The 24,207-nt window shown below is 48.8% G+C and overlaps 2 protein-coding genes across 8 annotated transcripts in view; both read left to right on the top strand.

Moving 5' to 3' along the window:
- Positions 1-24,207, top strand: part of LOC308467456 (granzyme H-like) — a 175,490-nt gene that overhangs the window by 71,630 nt on the left and 79,653 nt on the right. The window lies entirely within an intron of this gene.
- Positions 1-24,207, top strand: part of TLE2 (TLE family member 2, transcriptional corepressor) — a 43,490-nt gene that overhangs the window by 748 nt on the left and 18,535 nt on the right. For 2 of the 7 annotated variants that reach the window (XM_080988883.1, XM_080988878.1), the window contains exons 2-11: positions 2,956-3,041; positions 5,543-5,606; positions 6,618-6,662; positions 10,057-10,119; positions 11,076-11,150; positions 13,262-13,457; positions 17,831-17,847; positions 20,136-20,237; positions 21,375-21,419; positions 22,467-22,607. In XM_080988883.1, the coding sequence (XP_080845009.1) occupies positions 2,956-3,041; positions 5,543-5,606; positions 6,618-6,662; positions 10,057-10,119; positions 11,076-11,150; positions 13,262-13,457; positions 17,831-17,847; positions 20,136-20,237; positions 21,375-21,419; positions 22,467-22,607 (834 nt within the window). Of the gene's footprint in view, positions 1-2,955; positions 3,042-4,945; positions 5,267-5,542; positions 5,607-6,617; positions 6,663-10,056; positions 10,120-11,075; positions 11,151-13,261; positions 13,475-17,830; positions 17,848-20,135; positions 20,238-21,374; positions 21,420-22,466; positions 22,608-24,207 lie in introns of those variants that run through there. The other 5 variants (XM_080988882.1, XM_080988880.1, XM_080988884.1 and 2 more) reach the window with 5 other exon arrangements.

Raw genomic sequence — 24,207 nt, 5'->3', positions numbered from 1 at the left:
TTCAAATCAATAGCTTTTGGTGAAAGAATCGGGGTTTTTGTGTTTGTGTGTGTTTTTTTGGAGGGGGGGAGGAGAAGGGGGTTTAAACTGTGCCAGGATTTTACACCTTTGCAGGTTAAAAAAAACCAAGTAGACCCTAGGCATCTTTACTCAGAAGTAAGTCTGTGTTGAAGGGGGCTCCTCGCTTGGGAAACCTGTGCGGAAACCTTGGTTTGGGGAGATGAATTATCCCTTGAAATCCTATTGCTTCTCTGATATACTGGATAACAGAGGCAGTTCTGCCTTCCCACCCATAATTACGGATTAATATTGTACTTAGAGTGTTGTGGTTTTTTTGCACGGTATATTTTTCTCCAATGGGGTCTTCCCCAAAGGAATTAGGGGTGTTTCAATTTGCAGTTTAAAATGCAAAAATAGAGGGGGGAAACTTATCGTTGTTTGGGGGACAGGGTCTGGCGACAAACGGAATGCAAGCCGCTAGCTGCAAGGAGCGGCAACTCACTCAGGGGTGCAACAGGGAACCTCGCTTCCAGGTAGACATTCCTGCTGCCTCATTTGCTTCAGCGGGGGTTCCTTGATCCGGGCGCGCCTGGCGGATGGTTGTGGCCGAATTAGCTTCTCCCTGCCCGAGGCTGGTTGGCAGGAACGGGAACTCGCCAAGAGAAGCGGCAGGCAGCCTCTCCCGAGGGCAGCTACTAAGGCCGGGTCTGTGCTGTGGGCACAGTTCAGAACAACTACGGGCACAGAAATAAGTTGACCCGAAATGAACTTCCTGGGTTTTGTTCTTGTGATGCGTTTTGCTTTTCTTAATCTTGTATTTTTATGTTGTGATCTGCTCCAAGATCTTAATAATAAATAGTGCAGAGTGGAACCCGGATCTCTCAAGTCCTAGCCGGACGCTCTAACCACTGCACAACCGCTGCCTCTTTGTCCTAAAGAGAGATGTTTTGGGATCTATCTATCTCTCTCACACACACAAATTGTGGGGTCTTCCTGCCCTACATAACTTTTGGGCACCGTAACTTTTTCGGACATGGTTTTCCAGCTGCCAAGGGGATGGCACTCTTACCATGCTCAGGGGCCAGGGGCCATTCTTCTCTGCAGGTGCCTCCCTGGGAATGGCTTGAGGGGAAGGCAGAGAAGCTGGTCAGGGTTTCAATACCCAAAGGAGTTTCTGCAGCCCCCCCCCAAAGCCCACGAACAAGTTGCAGATTTCGGTTGAGCGTTAGGAAAAAGTTATTTGGCCATGGGGTCCATACCCTAGAGAGGTGGGGTCCCTTCCTCGCTGGAGGAGTTGAAGGAGACTACAAGCTGTCAGGGAACTGCGAGATTTTGGCGTTTCCTCCCTTGACCCGGGGTTGGGGTTGGACTAGATGACCCCTAAGGACCCTCTTCTCACTTTTACGAGCCTGCTGATATTTCAGAAGGGTCTCCGAGGCTTCTTCCTCAAACATGAGGAAGGAACCAGGGTGGGAGTCGTGGGTCCCCAGCAAATTAATGTGCCGAGGAGGGAGAGAGCAAGATCTGGAAACCAAGCCAGATGAGGAACGGTTGAAGGAGCTAAGAGTACGTATAGCCTGGAGACTGAGAGGAGATAGGATAAAGGTAAAGGGACCCCTTACCGTTAGGTCCAGTCGTGGCCGACTCTGGGATTGCGGCACTCATCTCGCTTTATTGGCCGAGGGAGCCGGCGTACAGCTTCCAGGTCATGTGGCCAGCAGGACTAAGCTGCTTCTGGCGAACCAGAGCAGCACACGGAAACGCTGTTTACCTTTCCACCGGAGTGGTACCTATTTATCTACTTGCACTTTGACGTGCTTTCGAACTGCTAGGTTGGCAGCAGCTGGGACCGAGCAACGGGAGCTCACCCCATCACGGGGATTTGAACCGCCGACCTTCTGATCGGCAAGTCCTAGGCTCTGTGGTTTAACCCACAGCACCACCCGCGTCCCTTCAAATATCTGAAGTGCTGTCGCATGGAAGATGGAGCCACCTTGGTTCCTCTTGCTCCAGAGGGTCAGACCTGAACCACTGGGTTCAAGCTGATGGAAAGGAGATTCCGACTGAACATCAGGAACAACTTTGGGTGGTAAGAGTTGTTCAACTGTGGAACGGACTCTCACAGAAGCTAGTTGGTGGTTTCTAAGCAGAGATTGGATTGCTGTCTGTCAGAGATTCTTTAGCTGATATTCCTGGGGTTTGGACTTAGATTACGGTTTGCCACACAGTGGTACTTTGGTTCTCAAACTTAATCCGTTCCGGAAGTCCGTTCCAAAACCAAAGCGTTCCAAAACCAAGGCGCGCTTTCCCATAGAAAGTAATGCGAAATGGATTCACCCGTTCCAGACTTTTAAAAACAACCCCCAAAACAGCAACGTAACATGAACGTTGCTATCGAACGAGACCACGGATCTATAAAATGAAAGCAATAAACAATGTACTGCAGTCACACAATCAGTCTGTCAGTAGCTGAACTGGGTTCCACACAAAAAGAGCTGCAAAAACGCAAAATAAATAGCAAAAACAGACCGACCTCAGCGTAACACTCAAATCAGAAGCGTTAAACTCAGAACGGAGCACGTTCGACTTACGGAAAAAGTTCGCAAACCGGAACACTTACTTCCGGGTTTGCAGTGTTTCGGTTCCAAGTTGTTTGAGTACCAAGGCGTTTGAGAACCAAGGCACTGCTGTATTCCCAAAAGTGACAACCCAGAAATCCAGGCCTTTTGCAGATTCAGAAAAAATGGTACCCAAAGGTCATTTTGCTGCCCGAATCTGTGTCCAGGATAAACCCGGACTTATGTCAGCTCAAGAATAGATGGTCCATGATTCTGCGATTCCAGAGGACATATCTTGTCTATATGCAAGGCGATGGGGATAGTTTCTAACACGGCGTTATTTGATCATTCTTTTCTCCCTGCCTCGTTCCTGCTCTTTTGTTCCTCTCCTGCAAAGTCCGGACAGCCTTTCAAGTTCTCGGTTTTGGAAATCTGCGACCGGATCAAGGAAGAGTTCCAGTTCCTGCAGGCTCAGTATCACAGGTATTTGCAGGGAAGGGAAGGAAAAAAGAGCAATGGCCGCAAATTGTGCCGGCTAAAGTGGAGCTTCAGAGTTCAGGGGCAGTCTACCTCTGAACACAACCTTGCATTTCCGCAGGGCGATTTCGGCGGATCCATTTCTTCCTTCCTTGGACGTTGGATCGCCATCTGTCAGGGAAACTTTGGCTGAGATTCCTGCATTGCAGTGAGGGTTGGACTAGATGATTTTATTGGGGGGGTGTCCCCTTCCACCTCTACAATCCTACGATTCTACATGCTTTGCTTTATTATTTACTGGTCTCCTTTTGTGGGTGGGCTGCGTTAGACCGCCCTTTTATGGATCCAAACGCTTCTAGCCTTTTATCATTCTAGTTTTAAATTATTATATATATTTTTTGGAAATTTTGTTGCAAGTCGCTTTGAGGTTCTGTTCCGTTATAAACAACAACAGTTCACAAGTCCAATTAATCGTCGCTGCCAATCTATATTGGACTTTTTAAAAATGGCATTATTATTATTATTATTATTATTATTATTATTCAAAGTTATAACAAGACATATTAGCCAAAAACATATCCTTATCCCCCCCATTTTTCCTCCCTCCCCCCCTCGCCACAGAACCCCCCCCACCCCACCCCCTGACTTCCCTCAGTTCCAGTCTTTGGTTTCTCCAATAATGCTGTTTTCTGTGAGAAAGGGCATCTACCTAACATTTTCTGCATGTTACAAAGTTGTATAGATCCTCAAACTGTTTAGCTGATTATTATCAGTAAAAAAAATGGTGAATGTTTATTCAAAACCTGCCAAGGAGTCCAGTTCGCTTTGTTGCGTCTTCAGATACTTTGTGAAAGGTTCCCTTTCATCCTTAAAGTCACAGCTATCCTTGTCCCGTAGCTTATATGTCAGTTTTGCCAGTTCGGCAGAGTCTATCAATTTTTCTTGCCATGATTCTTTAGTTGGGATTTCTTCAGTCTTCCATCCTTTTTTCCAGGTTAAGGTTTTCTCGCTGCCTTGAACTTTGAGACAGAAAGGCAGCGTTCTGAATCTCCATTTATTTTGTAAACTTATGTCCCAGTTTCCCTCCAAAGATATGTGGTTATTCCACCCAGTTTTACCTTCCAAAGACCTTGCGAAGTAGGTTAGAACTGGTCATCCCAGCACTCATTTTAGACCCAGACATGCCTTTGCGGGGGACCAGTTTCTCAATCTTTTGCCACAGCTTGGATCAGGCCACAACCCAGCGGGTTAAACTGAGAGACGGCGTCTAGCCCACTGAGCTTTGTGGCCCAAGTCCCAGTCCAACGCTCTAACCCAGTGGTTCCCAACGTGGGTGCTAGCACCCCCTGGAGGCAGATTACCTGGGGGGCGATAAGAGGCGGGTGTGTGTGTGTAAATACCGTATTTTTGGCTCTATAAGACTCACTTTTCCCCTCCTAAAAAGTAAGGGGAAATGTGTGTGCGTCTTATGGAGCGAATGCAGGCTGCGCAGCTATCCCAGAAGCCAGAACAGCAAGAGGGATTGCTGCTTTCACTGTGCAGCGATCCCTCTTGCTGTTCTGGCTTCTGGGATTCAGAATTTTTTTCCTCTTGTTTTCCTCCTGCAAAAACTAGGTGTGTCTTGTGGTCTGGTGCGTCTTATAGAGCGAAAAATATGGTAACCACCCGACTTTGTAAATCTGGTATCGCTGACTCCAGTTCATCCATTTTGCCCAATTAATTAAACCGAATAGTTTTAATTGAACTTTGAATAAATGTGCAATTAATTGCCAGGGCTTTGAATTTCGTTGCGTTATTATCTGCCTTTGTGGAAACCGCTGTTCCGAATAACAGGGCACTGGGGGATACTAGGGAACTGGGGGTGAGTTTATGGAAACCAGGGCGGGTGGTGGCCTCAAATAAAATTGGGGACCGCTGCTCTAACCACTAGGCTGCGGAGGCGAAGCAGGTGGGGTCTGCAGTAAAATGTTGCAGTCTCCTAGAGCGTGTGTGTCTTCGGAGTTCCGGCTAGCCGCAATCCTTTCCGGGAAACGGAGACATAAGTGTTTTGTTTTTCCTTTTCAAAAGGCACTCAGGATCCCATGACTATAGAGATAGGATTGTTGCCGCTGAGATCATGCATATATAATCTCCTGCTCTTGTTTTTATTTTTCGTTGTTCCACAAGCTCCCTGCCCACGCTGGGGATTAGAGGGACCGCTCTAAATGCAAGAGGCATTTTCTCGTCTCCTCGTGTGTTCCTTTCATTTCTCTCTCTCTCCCCCCTCGGTCCCCCCCTATATTTCCCTCCTCTTCTCACTGTCCCTCCACCCTGTCTAAATTTCCCATCTTGGGGAAAATGTCAAAAACTTCACTTGGGTCTCATACCCAGCACTGAGAACCCCACAGTCATTTTGCATGCAGTCTTTGGTTGTTTTGGGGTAGAATTTGGGGGCTGGGGAGCGAGCGCCTCTCCCCCCAAAAAAAACACAGTGTGGAGGTTGCAAATAACGCTCTCTTTTTCTGCAGCCTGAAGTTGGAATGTGAGAAACTGGCTAGTGAGAAGACAGAAATGCAGAGACATTATGTGATGGTAAGCGATGCTGTTTATTTGTTTGTTTGTTTATGTTGTTTGCATCTGTCTGTCTCAGAAGGTTGCAGCCCAGAGTGGCTGGGGAAACCCAGCCAGATGGGCGGGGTATAAATATATTATTATTATTATTATTATTATTATTATTATTACAGTCATATCTCGGGTTACAGACGCTTCAGGTTGCATTTTTTGGGGTTACAGACTGCCGAAACCCGGAAGTACCGGAACGGGTTACTTCCAGGTTTCGGCGGTTGCGCATGCGCATAAGCACTAAATCGTGCTTTGCGCATGCGCAGAAGCGCAGAATCGCAACCGCGCATGTGCAGATGCACTGCTGCGAGCTGCAGACACTGCGGGTTGCGAACACGGATCACGTTCCATATTATTATTATTATTATTATTATTATTATTACTGTGGCTGCAAACCTGGTTTGGTTAGCTCATAATTGTATGACAACAGACCAGACCTAGAGATGCATATAAGCCTTGAATCTGCAGGGATGTGGTATTTACAAAAATTGCCTGTCCTGGGTTTTTTTTTTTTAACCCAAGTTTCTAGACTTTGTAAACCCAAATTTCTAGACGCCTCCCTCCCACTTTTGGCTGAACAAGGATAGGCTCTCATCTCTGAACATTGGAAGCTAGAATGAATTATCTATTACATCTCCCTCCCTCCCTCCCTCCCTCCCTCCCTCCCTCCCTCCCTCCCTCATCTTACTTTTCTTTCCTCCCTTCATCTTTCCCTTCCTTCCTTCCTTCCTTCCTTCCTTCCTTCCTTCCTTCCTTCCCTCCCTCCCTCCCTCCCTCCCTCCCTCCCTCCATCTTTCTTTTCCTTCCTTCCTTCCTTCCTTCCTTCCTTCCTTCCTTCCTCCCTCCCTCCCTCCCTCCCTCCCTCCATCTTTCTTTTCCTTCCTTCCTCCCTCCCACCCTCCCTCATCTTTCTTTTCCTTCCTTCCTTCCTTCCCTCCCTCCATCCCTCCCTTACCGATATTTGTTCTTGATCTGTTTCAGTATTACGAGATGTCTTATGGCTTGAACATCGAGATGCATAAGCAGGTATGCAACTTTCGGGTTCGTCTGAAGGAGGAGATGGGAACTGTACACTCCTCGGGGCAGAGACCTCTGATTTATTTATTTAATGGCGTCACACACAGAGACAGATGTTTCAGGCTTGGTTTTCCGACTAGTGGCGAGGACTGAGGGCTTAAGAGGAAACAAGGGAGACGCTGGGTTTCAGAGACCTTCAAATGGGGCTGTCATCTTTGATATTTGATATGCATCTTACAAAAAACGACGCGAGGCCACACATTTATTTTCTGGCCTAACAGATTTCCTTCTGGGGCGTGTCCCATAGCCTTTCCTTCCACTGTCTGGGTGGTGGCGACCCCGCAAGCGAGGGATTTGTATGCTCAGGAACACTCTTGCCTATAGCATGCCCTTGCTTATTCCAGAGACGTGGCCCCGGGCATTTTTAAAAAACGTTAATCCAGAGACTGAGCCCTGGATTCAAATTACATCCTTACATCACCTCCAGCTGCTTTGGAATAAAACTCCATTCAGCCCCAGCCAGCACATGGGGTAAATTAAAATCAAATTAAATCAAATTAAAGAGCCCCTCCAGACTGGTGTTGTTGCATTGCAATCTGCAATTATTTTATTTTATTTTATATATTATATTATTTTATATATTTATATTATTATATTATATTATATTATATTATATTATATTATAATATTATATTTTATATATTATATTATATTATATTATATTATATTATATTATATTATATTATATTATATTATATTATATTATATTATATTATATTGCATTGCATTGCAATTATCTCCCACTTTTTCCACCACATGCTTCAAAATGGTTCTCCCCCTCATTTGATCCTCAAAACGACCCTGTAAGGAAGGTTAGGCTGAGGGAAAGCAGGGATCCTCCCAAACACTTCTTGCAGCCGCGGAGGAAAGCAGGGTGGCGTTTAACCACGGGAGACCATCGTGGGCACAAACTATCGTTTACGAGCGATACAAAGCGATGTCTCAGGAGAGGCCAGGCGCAGTCTGCCTGACCTAACCGCTTTTAGCTTGGGCTCCATGATCACTGCAGATGGTGACAGCAGCCACGAAATTAAAAGACGCCTGCTTATTGGGAGAAAAGCAATGACAGCATCTTAAAAAGCAGAGATATCACCTTGCCAGCAAAGGTCCGTATAGTAAAAGCTATGGTTTTCCCAGTACTGATGTATGGAAGTGAGAGCTGGACCATTAAAAAGGCTGATCGCTGAACAATGGATGCTTTTGAATTCTGGTGCTGGAGGAGACTGTGGAGAGTCCCATGGACTGCAAGAAGATCAAACTTCTCCATTTGGAAGGAAATCAGCCCTGAGTGCTCACTGGAAGGACAGATCCTGAAGCTGAGGCTCCAATACTTTGGCCACCTCATGAGAAGAGAAGACTCCCTGGAAAAGACCCTGATGTTGGGAAAGATGGAAGGGTGCAAGGAGAAGGGGACGGCAGAGGACGAGATGGTGGGACAGTGTTCTTGAAGCTACCAGCATGAGTTTGACCAAACTGCTGGAGGCAGTGGAAGACAAGAGTGCCTGGCGTGCTCTGGTCCAGGGGGTCACGAAGAGTCGGACACGACTAAACGACTCAACAACAACAACAACCGCTTTTAGCATGCAGAGATAGCTAACGTTCTTCTTGGTTTCTTTCCAGCAAGGGAAGAGGCGGGGAGGGGAAATCTTAAGGCACGGAAATCTTCCAGGCCTCTGTATTCTGTGTGTTGATCCATCAGAAGAAGCCAGAAGTCTCTCTCTCTCTCTCTCTGGTTTCCCCAGATCTCCCCGCCCCGCTTGTAATTTGCTTCCTGTCTCTGGGTTTATCAATCCAGGGCATCATGGGGGGGTTGAGAGCGGCTGCTCGGGAACACAAGCTTGGCAAGGCGCCCGGGGAAAGAGGCAAGACTGCCAGCTTTCCTGTGTGTTCGTTTGCTTGGGAGAAGACAGGGAGCCTTGGAGCGAGAGTCACTTGTTTGCTTGTTGCTTCCTGGCCAATACAGTGGTACCTCAGGTTACATACGCTTCAGGTTACATACGCTTCAGGTTGCAGACTCCGTTAACCCAGAAATAGTACCTCGGGTTAAGAACTTTGCTTCAGGATGAGAACAGAAATCATGCTCCGGTAGCGCGGCAGCAGCGGGAGGCCCCATTAGCTAAAGTGGTGCTTCAGGTTAAGAACAGTTTCAGGTTAAGAACAGACCTCCAGAATGAATTAAGAACTTAACCCGAGGTACCACTGTATATTTTCCCCCTTTCTTCTCCTTGCAAATCTAGAGAGGTATGTTAGGAGGCAAGCTGTTTTTGCAGCAGCCGCGACTGGCATCCGTCAGGGATGGTGGGGCTGGAGAAAACGAGAGGCGGGGCAACATGTTGTTGTTTTTTAATATTCTATTCTTCATTTTTTAACAATGTTCTATACATTTAAATAGGGACACGGGTGGCGCTGTGGGTTAAACCACAGAGCCTAGGACTTGCCGATCAGAAGGTCGACGGTTCAAGTCCCCGCAATCACGGGGTGAGCTCCCGTTGCTCGGTCCCTGCTCCTGCCACCCTAGCAGTTCGAAAGCACGCCAAAGTGCAAGTAGATAAATAGGTACCACTCTGGCAGGAAGGTAAACGACTTTTTCGTGCGCTGCTCTGGTTCGCCAGAAGCGCCTTTGTCCTGCTGGCCACATGACCAAGCTGTACGCCGGCTCCCTCGGCCAATAAAGTGAGATGAGCGTTGCAACCTTCTGATCGGCAGGTCCTAGGCTCTGTGGTTTAACCCACAGCACCACCCGCGCCCCTTATAATCCCCATGTTACACCCCCCCAAACTACATCACTCATACATCATGGTTACATCATGAAAGGGGAGGTCTGGCGGTAGTAATCTGAGCATCCTGGACCCTGCCCCATGGTTCCCCTTGCCCTCCACACATCAAGTTATTTATATTTCCCTGTTTCCCAGCCAAGTGAATCACACCCTTTTGTCTTCATCTAGGTTTGTTATTTCTGGAATGGCTACCTGTCTGGCACTCAGGTATCAGGAGGCCAGGGATTATCACTCAGGCAGAGGGGCTGCTGAGGAGCTGAGCTCACATGTCTATATGAATTTCTGAAGTTTTCCCAGTGAGCCAGTACAGAGATACATTGATCAGTGAATTCTTACATTTGGTATTGTGCAGCAGAGGCCCTTTGAATAGATAGGAAGAAACTGTGATGAAGTGTTTCGTGGGGACAAATCACAAAAGTCACAAAAGCGATTGTGCTGGTTTTGGTAGTGGGCTGCATGTGCATGATATCTGCTGGAGGGGCAACCCCCCCAACCTATACATAAATTCCTGCAACAGGCCTCACCTCTGATGTGACTGAGACCCCTGTCTCTTTTTGTTTTCCCAGGCGGAGATTGTTAAACGGCTCAGCGCTATTTGCGCCCAGATCATCCCCTTCCTGACGCAAGAGGTAAAATAAATTTGTTTGTGTTTCATATCGAAAGCAGTTTCACACGCAACACATTCTGGGCATCGGGGGTCCGCAATGACAAAACCTCAAACTGCCTTCGGCAGACTGAGGAATGGTTCGCCCCCAGGGCCGGATTTAGGTTCAATGCGGCCCTCAGCTACTGAAGGTAATGGGGCCCCTTATATATCCAGCTGTCCTTTGTCAACACAAATTTTCGCTGTTTTTTTGTGTTCGGTATATGCCATATGGAGGGACACGGGTGGCGCTGTGGGTTAAACCACAGAGCCTAGGGCTTGCCGATCAGAAAGTCGGCGGTTCGAATCCCCGCGACGGGGTGAGCTCCCATTGTTCGATCCCAGCTCCTGCCAGCCTAGCAGTTTGAAAGCACGTCAAAGTGCAAGTAGATAAATAGGTACCGCTCCGGCGGGAAGGTAAACGGCGTTTCCGTGTGCTGCTCTGGTTTGCCAGAAGTGGCTTAGTCCTGCTGGCTACATGACCCAGAAGCTGTACGCCGGCTCCCTCGGCCAGTGAAGCGAGATGAGCGCCGCAACCCCAGAGTCGGCCACGACTGGACCTAATGGTCAGGGGTCCCTTTACCTTTACCTATATGCTATATGGTAATTTATGGACCTCATAGGTACCTCAAGCCATTTGCCCATGGGGCCATGCAACCAGTCCATGCAGAATGTAGGCACCCTATATATAGAAAGGAGCAAAGCAGTGATGTTTTAGGGAGCAGGCTAGCAGGCGGGGCCCATGACTTACATTGCAGGAGCCTGCACAACACAAAACACTGTTGCTGTATGTAGGTTTTGTTTTATTTGCTTTTTATCTTTTATCTTTTATATCTTATATTTTCGAAATGTACATCCAGGTTTTCCCCCCTTTAAAATATCATCGAGAGAGGAACAAAGACTTCCCTAAATTTCCTGATGTGTATTTTTTCCTCCTTCCAGCACCAACAGCAGGTGTTGCAAGCTATGGATCGGGCAAAACAGGTGACGATGGGTGAATTGAACAGCATTATTGGGGTGAGTGGCCGGGTCAGACCAAAGGCCGTCTCTTTCCTGTTTGCAATTCATTTGTCTTTGCAAGGAGTTCTCCTCGGAGCAGCTCCTCTCTTGCAAAGCTGCTCTTCTTTCTGGGCCATCTCATCTCTTGCAAAGCTTATCTTGCTGAGGCAGAGAAGGCAGAGAATAGGCATTTAGGGATGCTTAGCTACCCGGAAGTAGACAAAAATCCCAAGAGAGGGAACTGGCACATCCACAATGGGCTAGGAGGGGAATAGCTGTTTTATTTCCTTTATTTATTTCATAAAATTCATATATACCACTTGATGGTAGGAGAAATGTTGACAGCAGGAATTTCAAACGTTCGGAAACCAGACTAAAAACAGATTATTATTATTATTATTATTATTAATTTTGTATATAATTTTTATTAGTTTTTTTTAAACATATCATTTTCAACAGTAATTAAACATACTTTTACATTTTATTCAAATTTTTGACTTCCATCAATCCTGTCTGAAAATTTTCCAATCTAATCTCTCAGTATGCATTTCTTATCTTCCCTATTACATTTCAAACTAATAACCAATATCTCTATATTTTTCTACTTTGTAACACTTCGTATATTTCTCCTTACAAAACTTATTGTAGTCCTACTAGCATAATTTGTTGATTACAGTTGCTCCTCAAATAATTCATATGCTTCTTCCAATCCTCTGTAAATCTCTGGTCCTGCAGGTTTCGAATCCTTTCTGTCATTTTGTCCAATTCTACATAGCCCATTAATTTCGTCTGCCATTCTTCTTTGGTTGGAATTTCTTCAGATTATAATAATTTATTATTTATATCCCTCCGGTCCCCAGCCACTCTGGGCAGCTCCCAACAGAACACTAAAAACACAATAGAAGAGCAAACATTACGGATCTATCCAGTTGCTTGAAATGACAGGAGTGGAAATAATAATAATAATTTATCATTTATACCCTGCTCTTCTGGATGGGCCTCCCCAGCCACTCTGGGTGGCTCCTAACAGAATATTAAAAACACGATAAAATATCAAACATTTAAAACTTCCCTCAACTGGGCTGCCTTCAGATGTCTGCTACAAGTCAGATAGTTGTTTATTTCCTTGACATCTGATGGGAGGGCGCCACCACCGAGAAGGCCCTCTGCCTGGTTCCCTGCAACCTCACTTCTCACAGGGAGGGAAATGCCAGAAGGCCTTCGGAGCTGGACCTCAGTGTCCGGGCTGGACGATGGGGGTGGAGACGCTCCTTCAGGGATACTGGGCCGTTTATGGCTTTCAAGGTCAGCACCAACACTTTGAATTGTGCTCGGAAACCTGGGAGCCAATGTAGGTCTTTCAGGACCGGTGTTATGTGGTCCCGGTGGCCACTCCCAGTCACCAGTCTAGCTGCCGCATTCTGGATTAGTTGCAGTTTCCGGGTCACCTTCAAAGGTAGCCCCATGTGGAGCGCATGGCAGTAGTCCAAGCGGGAGATAACCAGAGCATGCACCACTCTGGCCAGACAGTCTGCGGGCAGGGAGGGTCTCATCCTGCGTACCAGATGGAGCTGGTAGACAGCTGCCCTGGACACAGAACTGACCTGCGCCTCCATGGATAGCGGAGAGTCCAAAATGACTCCCAGGCCGCGCACCTGGTCCTTCAGGGGCACAGTTACCCCATTCAGGACCAGGGAGTCCCCCACAAAAGGCCCTTCTCGCCTCAGCCTCCAGTGACAGCTGAATCCAGGAGTGACCCCAAGTTGCGATTCTGTTCCTTCGGGATCTGCACAGCCCAAACCAGAGTACAGTATTTTTCGCTCTATAAGACGCACCAGACCACAAGACACACCTAGTTTTTGGAGGAGGAAAACAAGGAAAAATAAATCTGAATCTCAGAAGCCAGAACAGCAAGAGGGATCGCTGCACAGTGAAAGCAGCAATCCCTCTTGCTGTTCTGGCTTCTGGGATAGCTGCGCAGCCTGCATTCGCTCCATAAGACGCACACACATTTCCCCTTACTTTTTAGGAGGGGAAAAGTGAGTCTTATAGAGCAGAAAATACGGTAGGCACCCGGCCGGTTTCCCAAACCCTTCCCCGTCTTCCGGAGTCTCTCCTTTTGTCTCCAGCAGCAGCAACTCCAGAACCTCTCCCACCACGCTCCTCCCATCCCGCTGACCCCACACCCTTCGGGCCCACAGACCTCCAGCTTAGTGGCTGTCAGCACCTCCTCTGGTCTCCTGGCGCTGTCCGGGGTGCTGGCAGCTCAGACGGCGCTGGCGGCGAAGGAGGAGAGGTCATCTCACGACTCAGAGAACCACCAAGGTAAGCGGGGAGGGTGCGTGCGTCCAAAGCCAGGCTTGGTGGCCACAGGTTGGGCGAGGGTCTTGGGTTCGAGTTCTCCGCTGAAGCCCAGTGGGTGTGGGTTGTGCAGCTCAGGGGCTGTGCATATGCAGATTTAATTAGAGGAGCCTTCCTCATCAGTCCAGTGGGGGAGAAACCGAGTCACGTTCTCGCAGGGGCACCTCGAAGGAGCGCGGTAATAAAAAGAACTGCGTTTTCGGAAGTTCCGTAACACAAACGCAGCCGGGCAGTGGGAGCTATCAGCCGCCAGTCCCGGCAGAATTTGAACCCAAGAGCACTCTCCCCTCCCACAGTTCTGTTGTTCTTTAGTCGTGTCCGCCTCTTCATGACTCCCTGGACCAGAGCACGCCAGGCCCTCCTGTCTTCCACTGCCTCCTGCAATTTGGTCAAACTCCTGCTGGTAGCTTCGAGAACACTGTCCCACCATCTCGTCCTCTGTCGTCCCCTTCTCCTTGTGCCCTCCATCTTTCCCAACATCAGGGTCTTTTCCAGGGAGTCTTCTCTTCTCATGAGGTGGCCAAAGTACTGGAGCCTCAGCTTCAGGATCTGTCCTTCCAGTGAGCACTCAGGGCTGATTTCCTTCAGAATGGAGAGGTTTGATCTTCTTGCAGTCCATGGGACTCTCAAGAGTCTCCTCCAGCACCAGAATTCAAAAGCATCAATTCTTCGGCGATCAGCCTTCTTGATGGTCCAGCTCTCACTTCCATACATCACTACTGGGAAAACCAGAGCTTTTACTATGCGGACCTTTGTTGGCAAGGTGATGTCTCTGCTTTTTAAGATGCTGTCTAGGTTTGTCATCGCTTTTCTCCCAAGAAGCAGGCGTCTTTTAATTTCGTGGCTGCTGTCACCATCTGCAGTGTTCATGGAGCCCAAGAAAGTAAAATCTCTCCCTGCCTCCATTTCTTCCCCTTCTGTTTGCCAGGAGGTGATGGGACCAGTGATGGGACCACAATTATACCTAGGTGCATAACTTGTCTCCAACTGTGTTACAAGAGAGTAAGGAGAGCTTTCCTCTCTCTGTGCTCTCTGTGCTACGACTGACTTTGCAATACGTCTATCGTTTCTCTTCTCGTTTGCCTTTTTCCTCATAAGCTAAAAAAACCCTGCGACCGCTCCTAACAAGGAAAAATACCTCCTTTCTCCTCACTGGTGTCTCACATTAAAAAGCATCAGTTCTCCAGATGGAAGAAGTCTCTGCCCCAAAGCGCTTACAATCAAAATGTGCTTTGTCTGATGGGGAAGAGGGATAGGAATATAGGTACTTCTTTCCAGTTGCGGGTGAGAGACCTTTACAGCGGGGTCTGTGTGAGGGATGCTCCTCTCGCACCCTCCGATCACCCACCCCCACCCAATCCCCCTCTTTCCACGCTGCAGCTGTTTCTTCGGGAGGAAACGGCCCAACTAATAATAATAATAACTTTGCTAATTAAGTCTCTCCAACATGGCGGGGAGACTGGCACTATTTTTGACCCGGGGAACAGCTGCGTGGTCCGGTGTGGCTAAACTCTAGCGTGGGCTGTTGAGTTCTAAAATGAGAGGTGCAGCCTGGAAGATTAAGGCTGTGGTCTGGGAGCCTTGCCAAGTTCCCCACAGCTTGCAAATCCCAGATCCGTGCACTGCTCTGGTTCACCAGAAGCAGCTTAGTCATGCTGGCCACATGACCCGGAAGCTTATACCGTTAAAGGTAAAGGGACCCCTGACCATTAGGTCCAGTCGTGACCGACTCTGGGGTTGCGGCGCTCATCTCGCTTTACTGGCCGAGGGAGCCGGCGTACAGCTTCCGGGTCATGTGGCCAGCAGGACTAAGCCGCTTCTGGCGAACCAGAGCAGCGCACGGAAACGCCGTTTACCTTCCCACCAGAGCGGTACCTATTTATCTACTTGCACTCTGACGTGCTTTCGAAGTGCTAGGTTGGCAGGAGCAGGGACCGAGCAATGGGAGCTCACTCCGTCATTGCAGGGATTTGAACCGCCGACCTTCTGATTGGCAAGTCCTAGGCTCTGTGGTTTAACCCATAGCGCCACCCACGTCCCTCAATACATGCCTAATTTGCATGATTTATGCAGGGGGCGTAATCCTGCTTCTCTATAGCCACCCCCCCCCCCAAGGATAGATAGAATATAAAATTTCTGTGTTTACAGCTCAGGTAGAAACCAATTTTGGAGAATTGCAGAATTGAAGATGAACCTGTCTAGACTTGTGGAGCAATGGGGGCAAGCGTGTGGAATCTGGAGTCGCCCCAGCTGGCTCTTAGAAATGCGTGTGTTTTTTGGGGGGGGCTCTCTCGCCCCCCCCCTTTTGTTACAAATTGCTTTGCATGCAGGCTGTGATCAAAGCCAAATGTAGCTTAGGAAAGCTTCTTGGCAGGCTTGCATTGTGGGATTGCATCCAGCACCTCTTGGGACGCCCCCCCCCTTTTTTGGCAAATTTCCTCTCTGTTCTGGGTGGGTGGGAGGAAATAAAGGCCTTTTCTCTCTCTCTCTCTCTCTCTCTTTCTCTCTCTCCCTCCTCCCTCCATACCGCTGCCTAATACATCTGTGTTGATTTCAAAAGCCGCCTGGGCACCTACGGCGAGGAGGCTCTTCCGCAGGCAACCACATTATCGATGCTTTTATAATAATAATAATATTTCCCCCCCCAAAAAGCTCAACGCGGCTGTGTCTCAATGGGCAGAAGGAGAACGGGCTGCCTCACTTCAGCGTTACAGCTCGGGGAGACGTCTCCCCCCTTCTGAAAAAGAAGAAAGGGGTGAACAACCTCTCCCTGCAAGTAGACACCCAGCATGTCAGGGATTATAAAGGTTCTAGCCGAGCCCGTTCTCTTTATTTTACCCATGCAAGGCAAAGTGCGGGACTCTCGGGTGTTCCAAAGGGGATTAGACAAATTGGGGGGGGGGGTGGAGTGGGGTGGGGGGGTCTGTTGATGGCTGCCAGCTGGGATGGTTCCGCTTCTGCCTCCGCAGTCGGAGACATCGACGCTTCCAAAATCGATTTGCTGGAAACGGGCAAGAGGGGAGAGCGACTCTTGTGTTTGTGGCTCTTTGCTGCAAACAGGAAAAGGCTCTCTGCGCACACTGTTGTTGTTGTTTAGTCGTGTCCACCTCTTCGTGACCCCCTGGACCTGAACACGCCAGGCACTCCTGTCTTCCACTGCCTCCCGCAGTTGGGTCAGACTCATGCTGGTAGCTTCGAGAACACTGTCCCACCACCTCGTCCTCTGTCGTCCCCTTCTCCTTGTGCCCTCCATCTTTCCCAGCATCAGGGTCTTTTCCTGGGAGTCTTATATCAACAACCTCAGATATGCAGATGACACAACCTTGATGGCAGAAAGTGAGGAGGAATTAAAGAACCTTTTAATGAGGGTGAAAGAGGAGAGCACAAAATATGGTCTGAAGCTCAGCATCAAAAAAACGAAGATCATGGCCACTGGTCCCATCACCTCCTGGCAAATAGAAGGGGAAGAAATGGAGGCAGTGAGAGATTTTACTTTCTTGGGCTCCATGATCACTGCAGATGGTGACAGCAGCCACGAAATTAAAAGACGCCTGCTTCTTGGGAGAAAAGCAATGACAAACCTAGACAGCATCTTAAAAAGTAGAGACATCACCTTGCCAACAAAGGTCCGTATAGTAAAAGCTCTGGTTTTCCCAGTAGTGATGTATGGAAGTGAGAGCTGGACCATCAAGAAGGCTGATTGCCGAAGAATTGATGCTTTTGAATTCTGGTGCTGGAGGAGACTCTTGAGAGTCCCATGGACTGCAAGAAGATCAAACCTCTCCATTCTGAAGGAAATCAGCCCTGAGTGCTCACTGGAAGGACAGATCCTGAAGCTGAGGCTCCAAGACTTTGGCCACCTCATGAGAAGAGAAGACTCCCTGGAAAAGACCCTGATGTTGGGAAAGATGGAGGGCACAAGGAGAAGGGGACGACAGAGGACGAGATGGTGGGACAGTGTTCTCGAAGCTACCTCCTTTATTACATGCATGCTTTAGCTGAGGTTCCTGCATTGCAGGGGGTTGGACTAGATGACCCTAGCGGTGGGGAGGTCCCTTCCAACGTTACGATTCTGGGCTCTGGAGCAGCGCCTCTGTTCTCCCCTTTGGGGGGCTGGCGTTGAATCACAACGAAACTCGCATCCGGACGCTGTCTTGGATTAACGATAGCCCTTTCCCCCATTTCCCATGATCCTCCCTAGCCCGCAACTCAACGCTCTCGTTATCACCGCATGGTGATATTTTTGCTTGGAGGGGTGTCTAACTAAATGTCTTTGTTTCTTTGTGTGTCTCACTCGGTTATCTGAATACCTTCCTGGCTGGGCTTGCCTGTTCCAGAACATGCGTCAAGTCGGGTAAGCCTTTCTGCAATAGATATGACTATCTGCTCCCATCTGATCCGGGTGACTCAAGTGTCATAAAATATATCCTGTTACTGGTAACCTCAAGGTTAGATTACTGCATTGCGTTCTACGTAGGGCTGCCTCTGAAGACGGTTCGGAATCTTCAGCCGGTGCAAAATTCAGCGGCCGGGTTGCTCACCGGATCAAGACGGTTTGAGCATATTGCACTGATCCTGGTCCAATTGGCTACCAATTAGTTTCCGGGGCCAGTTCAAAGTGCTGGTTCTGCCCTATAAAGCCTTAAGTGGCCTACTCGGTGGTGGCTCCCTCCCTGTGGAACACCCTCCCATCAGATATCAAGGAAATAAACAACTTTTTAACTTTAAAATTCTCAATAAATATCATTTTTTTTTAAAAAAAGGAAATAAACAACTGTCTGACTTGTAGAAGACATCTGAAGGCAGCCCTGTTTAGGGAAGTTTTTAATGTTTGCTCATGTTTTTAATATTCTGTTGGGAGCTGCCCAGAGTGGCTGGGGAGGCCTGGCCAGATGGGCAGGGTGTAAGTAATATATTATTATTATTATTATTATTATTATTATTATTATTATTATACCAGCTGGAGCCTCCGGATCAGGCCCAAGAGCAGCGCCACGGAGAGCAATGCGAAGGAGAAGCGTCAGTTATAAATGCATGCATTCGTTATTTTATTTTTTTTCAATTTTTTTTATTAGTTTTCCAAATTTGCAACAAGCAAATAAAAAGAAAACATCAAAAAGAAAACAAACAAACATTTATCCTAGCTGTAATAATTCCACTTTTGTTAACGTTGTTGGGTGACTTCCTCGATTCCCCCTGGCTGAGTTTCCATATAAATCATTGCAGCAGTTTTCCAAAACTATTTTCCCATAAAATTTACTTAGTCAATTAACATCTTTCTTTCTTTTCAAAAAAATTTTTAAACCGTAATCTTCTACAACATCACTTATTTACATCCTAGGTCAATCTGATGCTCGCAAGTAATTCTATTTAAATGATCTTAACATATTTAGCTAAATAGTCTTTAAATTTCTTGGTAGTCCTCCTTCTCCTGGTTGCTCCCAAAAGTCCATCATCTTCATCTTTAATTCGTTATTTGCAAGAAATGAAAAGCCTACTTTAGGATGAATGCTCCCTAAAATGTGAATTAATTTTCGTGAGGACGGGCAGCGTTTTTGATGCCGGAAACGCTCTCTTTCTCTCATAATAATAATAATAATAATACTAATAATAATAATTTATTATTTGTACCCCGCCCATCTGGCTGGGTTTCCCCAGCCACTCTGGGCGGCTTCCACAGAGACCAAAAATACACTAAAATATCACACATTAAAAACTTCCCTGAACAGGGCTGCCTTCAGATGTCTTTTAAAGAGAAGATAGCTGCTTATTTCCTTCACATCTGAAGGGAGGGTGTTCCACAGGGTGGGTGCCACCACCGAGAAGGCCCTCTGCCTGGTTCCCTGTAGCCTCACTTCTGGCACCAGAAGGCCCTCGGAGCTGGACCTCAGTGTCTGGGCTGGACGATGGGGGTGGAGACGCTCCTTCAGGTATACTGGACCGAAGCCATTTAGGGCTTTCATGGTCAGCACCAACACTTTGAATTGTGCTCAGAAACGTACTGGGAGCCAATGCAGATCTCTCAGGACCGGTGTTATGTGGTCCCGGCGGCCACTCCCAGTCCCCAGTCTAGCTGCCGCATTCTGGATTAATTGCAGTTTCCGGGTCACCTTCAAAGGTAGCCCCACGTAGAGTGCATTGCAGTAGTCCAAGCGGGAGATAACTAGAGCATGCACCACTCTGGCAAGACAGTCCGCAGGCAGGTAGGGTCTCATCCTGCGTACCAGATGGAGCTGGTAGACAGCTGCCCTGGACACAGATTTGACCTGTGCCTCCATGGAGAGCAGTGACTCCAAAATGACTCCCAGGCTGCGCACCTGGTCCTTCAGGGGCACAGTTACCCCATTCAGGACCAGGGACTCCCCCACACCTGCTCGCCCCCTGTCCCCCCAAAACAGTACTTCAGTCTTGTCAGGATTCAACCTCAATCTGTTAGCCGCCATCCATCCTCCAACCGCCTCCAGACACTCACACAGGACCTTCACCGCCTTCACTGGTTCTGATTTAAAAGAGAGGTAGAGCTGGGTATCATCCGCATACTGATGAACACCCAGCCCCCTCCTTCGCCCTCTCGCACCCTGCTCTCTTGGAGACACCCCCAATGAATTTTTGCATTTCTCCTTCTTTTCTTCCTCCCCAAAGAGCAATTCTGCCTCTCCCCCCGAGAGCCTGCAAGGCGAGGAGCCGCTGGACAGCGCCGGAGCAAAGCGCAAGCAGGAGGGCAAGGAGGAGGTGAGGCTCTACGTAAGTGTCGCTTCCGGATCCGGCCCCGGCCACCCCACGTCGGAACCCGGGAAAGGGTCGGCTTGGCGGCCAGAGCACTGAAGACCCCCGGTTCAGTTCCCCAACCAAGCACGAAACTCGCTGGGTGACCTTGAGCCAACTGACTCGCCTCGCAAGGTTGTTGTGAGGGCTAAAGCATAGCTGTCAACTGTCCCTTATTTGGCGGGACAGTCCCTTATCCCAGTGCTGTGTCCCGCTGCTGTCCCTTATTGATGATGTCCCTTAAATTTCCCGGGTTTCAAAGGAAGCAGCTCCTCTCCCTCCCTCCCTGCCGGCCAGGGAGGAGGGAGGCTCCAACTGTGTTGCTTGGCTGCGTTGCTCACCCAATAAGGAGTCAAAGAACTACTGGGGGGTGGAGCTTGCATGCCTTGTGCTGATCAAATCGGCCGCGTTGCCTGGGGACTCGCCTTTGCTCAGCGCTTCCCTGCGGAGAGGTGACGGTGGTTTCCCTTGCTGCAAAAGGTGGAACGCGAACTTGTCAGAACTCTCCGAGGCTCGAGGCGTGTCTGAAACTGGCTTAGCGGTCGTTCCTTCCCCCTCTGGGGACCCTGGAAACTCTCATTCCTGCCTCCAATGGGGAACCTGGAAACTCTCATTCCTGCCCCCCAGGAGACCATGGGAACTCTCATTCCTGCCTCCAATGGGGACCTCCAATGGGGACCCTGGAAAATCTCATTCCTGCCCCCTCAAGGGACCCTGGAAACTCTCATTCCTGCCTCCAATGGGGAACCTGGAAACTCTCATACCTGCTCTTCCCCAGGGACCCTGGGAACTCTCATTCCTGCCCCCCAAGGGTCCCTGGGAACTCTCATTCCTGCCTCCAGTGGGGAACCTGGAAACTCTCATTCTTGTCCCCCTAAGGGACCCTGGAAACTCTCATTCCTGCCTCCAGTGGGGACCCTCGAAACTCTCATTCCTGCCCTCGTATAGACCAGTCGCAGTTAATGGCCATAACTAACTCAGGTCTCTTCTTTTCGGTGGGTCGACTCTTGAATATAACTTACTCCAGCTTTTTTTGGGAGCTGGGTTCGAGAGCTGCACCCGACGAGGTATCGAGACACATAAGGACCCTGCCCCTTTTCCTCCCTTCTCTTGCAGGAAAGCGATGGGGAGAGGAGCGACTACAATTTGGTTGTGGACGAGGTACGTTGGCATCCTGGTTTGCAGAGACGGAGGCAGAATTCAATTATGCAAGATGGCAAACACGGGCAGAGCAAATCTGTATAATTCATGCGGGTTGCGGAGTTTATTTTTCCCTCTCTCCCACCCCCTTCGCGCAGGACTGTGCTTTTAAAAAACATAATCATAAAGAATTGAAGCGAGGAAAGGCACGGGGCTTGCCCCCCACCCAACACCAAGGTGGGGCATTTTCTCAAAGGTTTTTTAAAATTGCTGACGGCACGATCCGAGGGGAGCCTGGGAAAAAAGAAGCCCCCCCTCCTTTGTTGTTGTTGTTGTTGTTTAGTCGTGTCCGCCTCTTCGTGACCCCCTGGACCAGAGCACGCCAGGCACTCCTGTCTTCCACTGCCTCCCGCAGTTTGGTCAAACTCATGCTGGTAGCTTCGAAAACACTGTCCCACCCAACCTCTTTTGTTGACCACCAGCATTACGCTTTCCATTTTTAAGTTCGGAATAGAGTAGTTGCTTTGGAAGAAGATCATCAGGCCTCCGGACAACAAAGTTGATGTTGAAGAATCATCGCTTCGACACTGGTGATCTTTGCTTCTTCCAGTACACTGACATTTGTTCACCTGTCTTCCCAAGTGATGTGTAAAATGTATCATCACAGAAACCAACAAATTTAATGAACTAAGGAACGAACGAACGAAATAATGGGGACTGGAATCGACCAGTTTTTGTTTTTTTAAAGCACCGTATTTTTCACTCTATAAGACGCACCAGACCATAAGACGCACCTAGATTTTGGAGGAGGAAAACGGGAAAAAATTATTCTGAATCCCAGAAGCCAGAAGAGCAAGAGGGATCGCTGCGCAGCGAAAGCAGCAATCCCTCTTGCTGTTCTGGCTTCTGGGATAGCTGCGCAGCCTGCATTCGCTCCATAAGAAGCACACACATTTCCCCTTACTTTTTAGGAGGGGAAAAGTGCGTCTTACAGAGCGAAAAATACAGTAATTCATTTGAGCACTTTGCCCCTTCCTTCCTGCAATCCTCACTCTCTCTCTTGCCCAGGACCCTGCTTCCGAACATGGCAGCCCACCCTGCGCATCTGCCACGAAGGTCGTTCCGCTCCGGAGGGATCTCCCGGGCAGCCCTGCTTCTCTGCCGTCCAGCAGGAGCGACACCCCCCTCAAAGCGAAAGAGCAGAGCCCGGTAAGCAAAGCGGGGTGCATATCGCCTGCCAAACCCATCTAGCTGGCTGTTGTCTACCCTGGCTGGCAGCCGCGATCCGGCGGTTCAGATATCCGGGTCTCTTCCATTTAGGAATGGGCAAAGGGGTCACAACTGTTTCTCATTTCCCACCCGCCAATCTTCTCCATGTTTGCAGAGTTGCAGGTTATCACCCCCCCCCAAGGGACGCGGGTGGCGCTGTGGGTTAAACCACTGAGCCTAGGACTTGTCGATCAGAAGGTCGGCGGTTTGAATCCCCGCAATGACGGGGTGAGCTCCCATTGCTCAGTCCCTGCTCCTGCCAACCTAGCAGTTCGAAAGCACAAAGTGCAAGTAGATAAATAGGTACCGCTCCGGCAGGAAGGTAAACGGCATTTCCGTGCGCTGCTCTGGTTCGCCAGAAGCGGCTTAGTCCTGCTGGCCACATGACCTTGAAGCTGTACGCCGGCTCCCTTGGCCAGTAAAGCGAGATGAGCACTTCAACCCCAGAATCGGCCACGACTGGACCTAATGGTCAGGGGTCCCTTTACCTTTACCTTTACTCCCCCCAAAGTTCTGATGAAAACCTATCAGCATTTCAATGCGACTTGCTCTGAATATAGGGATTTTCGTGAGTGGTTTTCCCTAATGAACGCATTTCTGCAAAGCAGCTTTGCACTATAATAATAATAATAATTTACTTATACAGTGGTACCTCGGGTTACGTACGCTTCAGGTTACATACGCTTCAGGTTACAAACTCCACTAACCCAGAAATAGTACCTTGGGTTAAGAACTTTGCTTCAGGATGAGAACCGAAATCGTGCTCCGGCGGCGCGGCAGCAGCGGGAGGCCCGATTAGCTAAAGTGGTGCTTCAGGTTAAGAACAGTTTCAGGTTAAGAACGGACCTCCGGAACGAATTAAGTACTTAACCCAAGGTACCACTGTACCCTGCCCCTCTGGCTGGGTTTCCCAGATGGGCGGGGTATAAGTAATGAATTATTTCTGGGTGTTATCCAGAGATAGACTGCCCCTGATGGTGGGTGTTCTACTTAAGAAGGAACTCGTTTCTGCAGGATCTTGCTCACTGTGCAATATTCTTTTCGCCATCTCTGACCCCACAAGCTTTTATTCTGTTCTTCCTTATGCCCCCCGCCCCACAAAAAAAACCCATCGAAAAGTCGTACCCTTTTTGCAATTTTCAGCCCAGCAGATTCGCCTCCTCGCCAGAGCCGGATGCCTGGGTTCCATATTGAGATGCGCCTCCTGCTTCTGAGTCGCCCCCCTCCCCTTATTCTCCTCTGGGTGTGTGCGCATGCCTTCACCCCCCTCCCCCAAACAAGCCCCCTCCTCAAATGCACGGGGGGGGCACGTGGCTCGGTTAATTAGTGGCCCACAGGGGAGCTTTGAGATTCCTCAGAGGATTTTAATGTATAATTAATTGCTATTAGCGCCGCCTTGCAGGGAGCGAAGGGCTTGGGGGGGGCAATTGCAGGGAGGGGGGGCTTGACATACCATCTGGGTTAGACTGGGAGGAGAGTGTCCCAAACAGAGGTCATTGAAGTGGTGATAATTCGTGGAGGGTTTTTTTGCCCTCCTATT

The sequence above is a fragment of the Podarcis pityusensis genome, assembly GCF_964106645.2.
Source record: "Podarcis pityusensis genome assembly, chromosome: 18".
In the NCBI taxonomy this organism is placed as follows: Eukaryota; Metazoa; Chordata; class Lepidosauria; order Squamata; family Lacertidae; genus Podarcis; species Podarcis pityusensis.
Note: the sequence above shows the minus strand (reverse complement) of the source record. Positions and strands in the feature narration are given on the sequence as shown.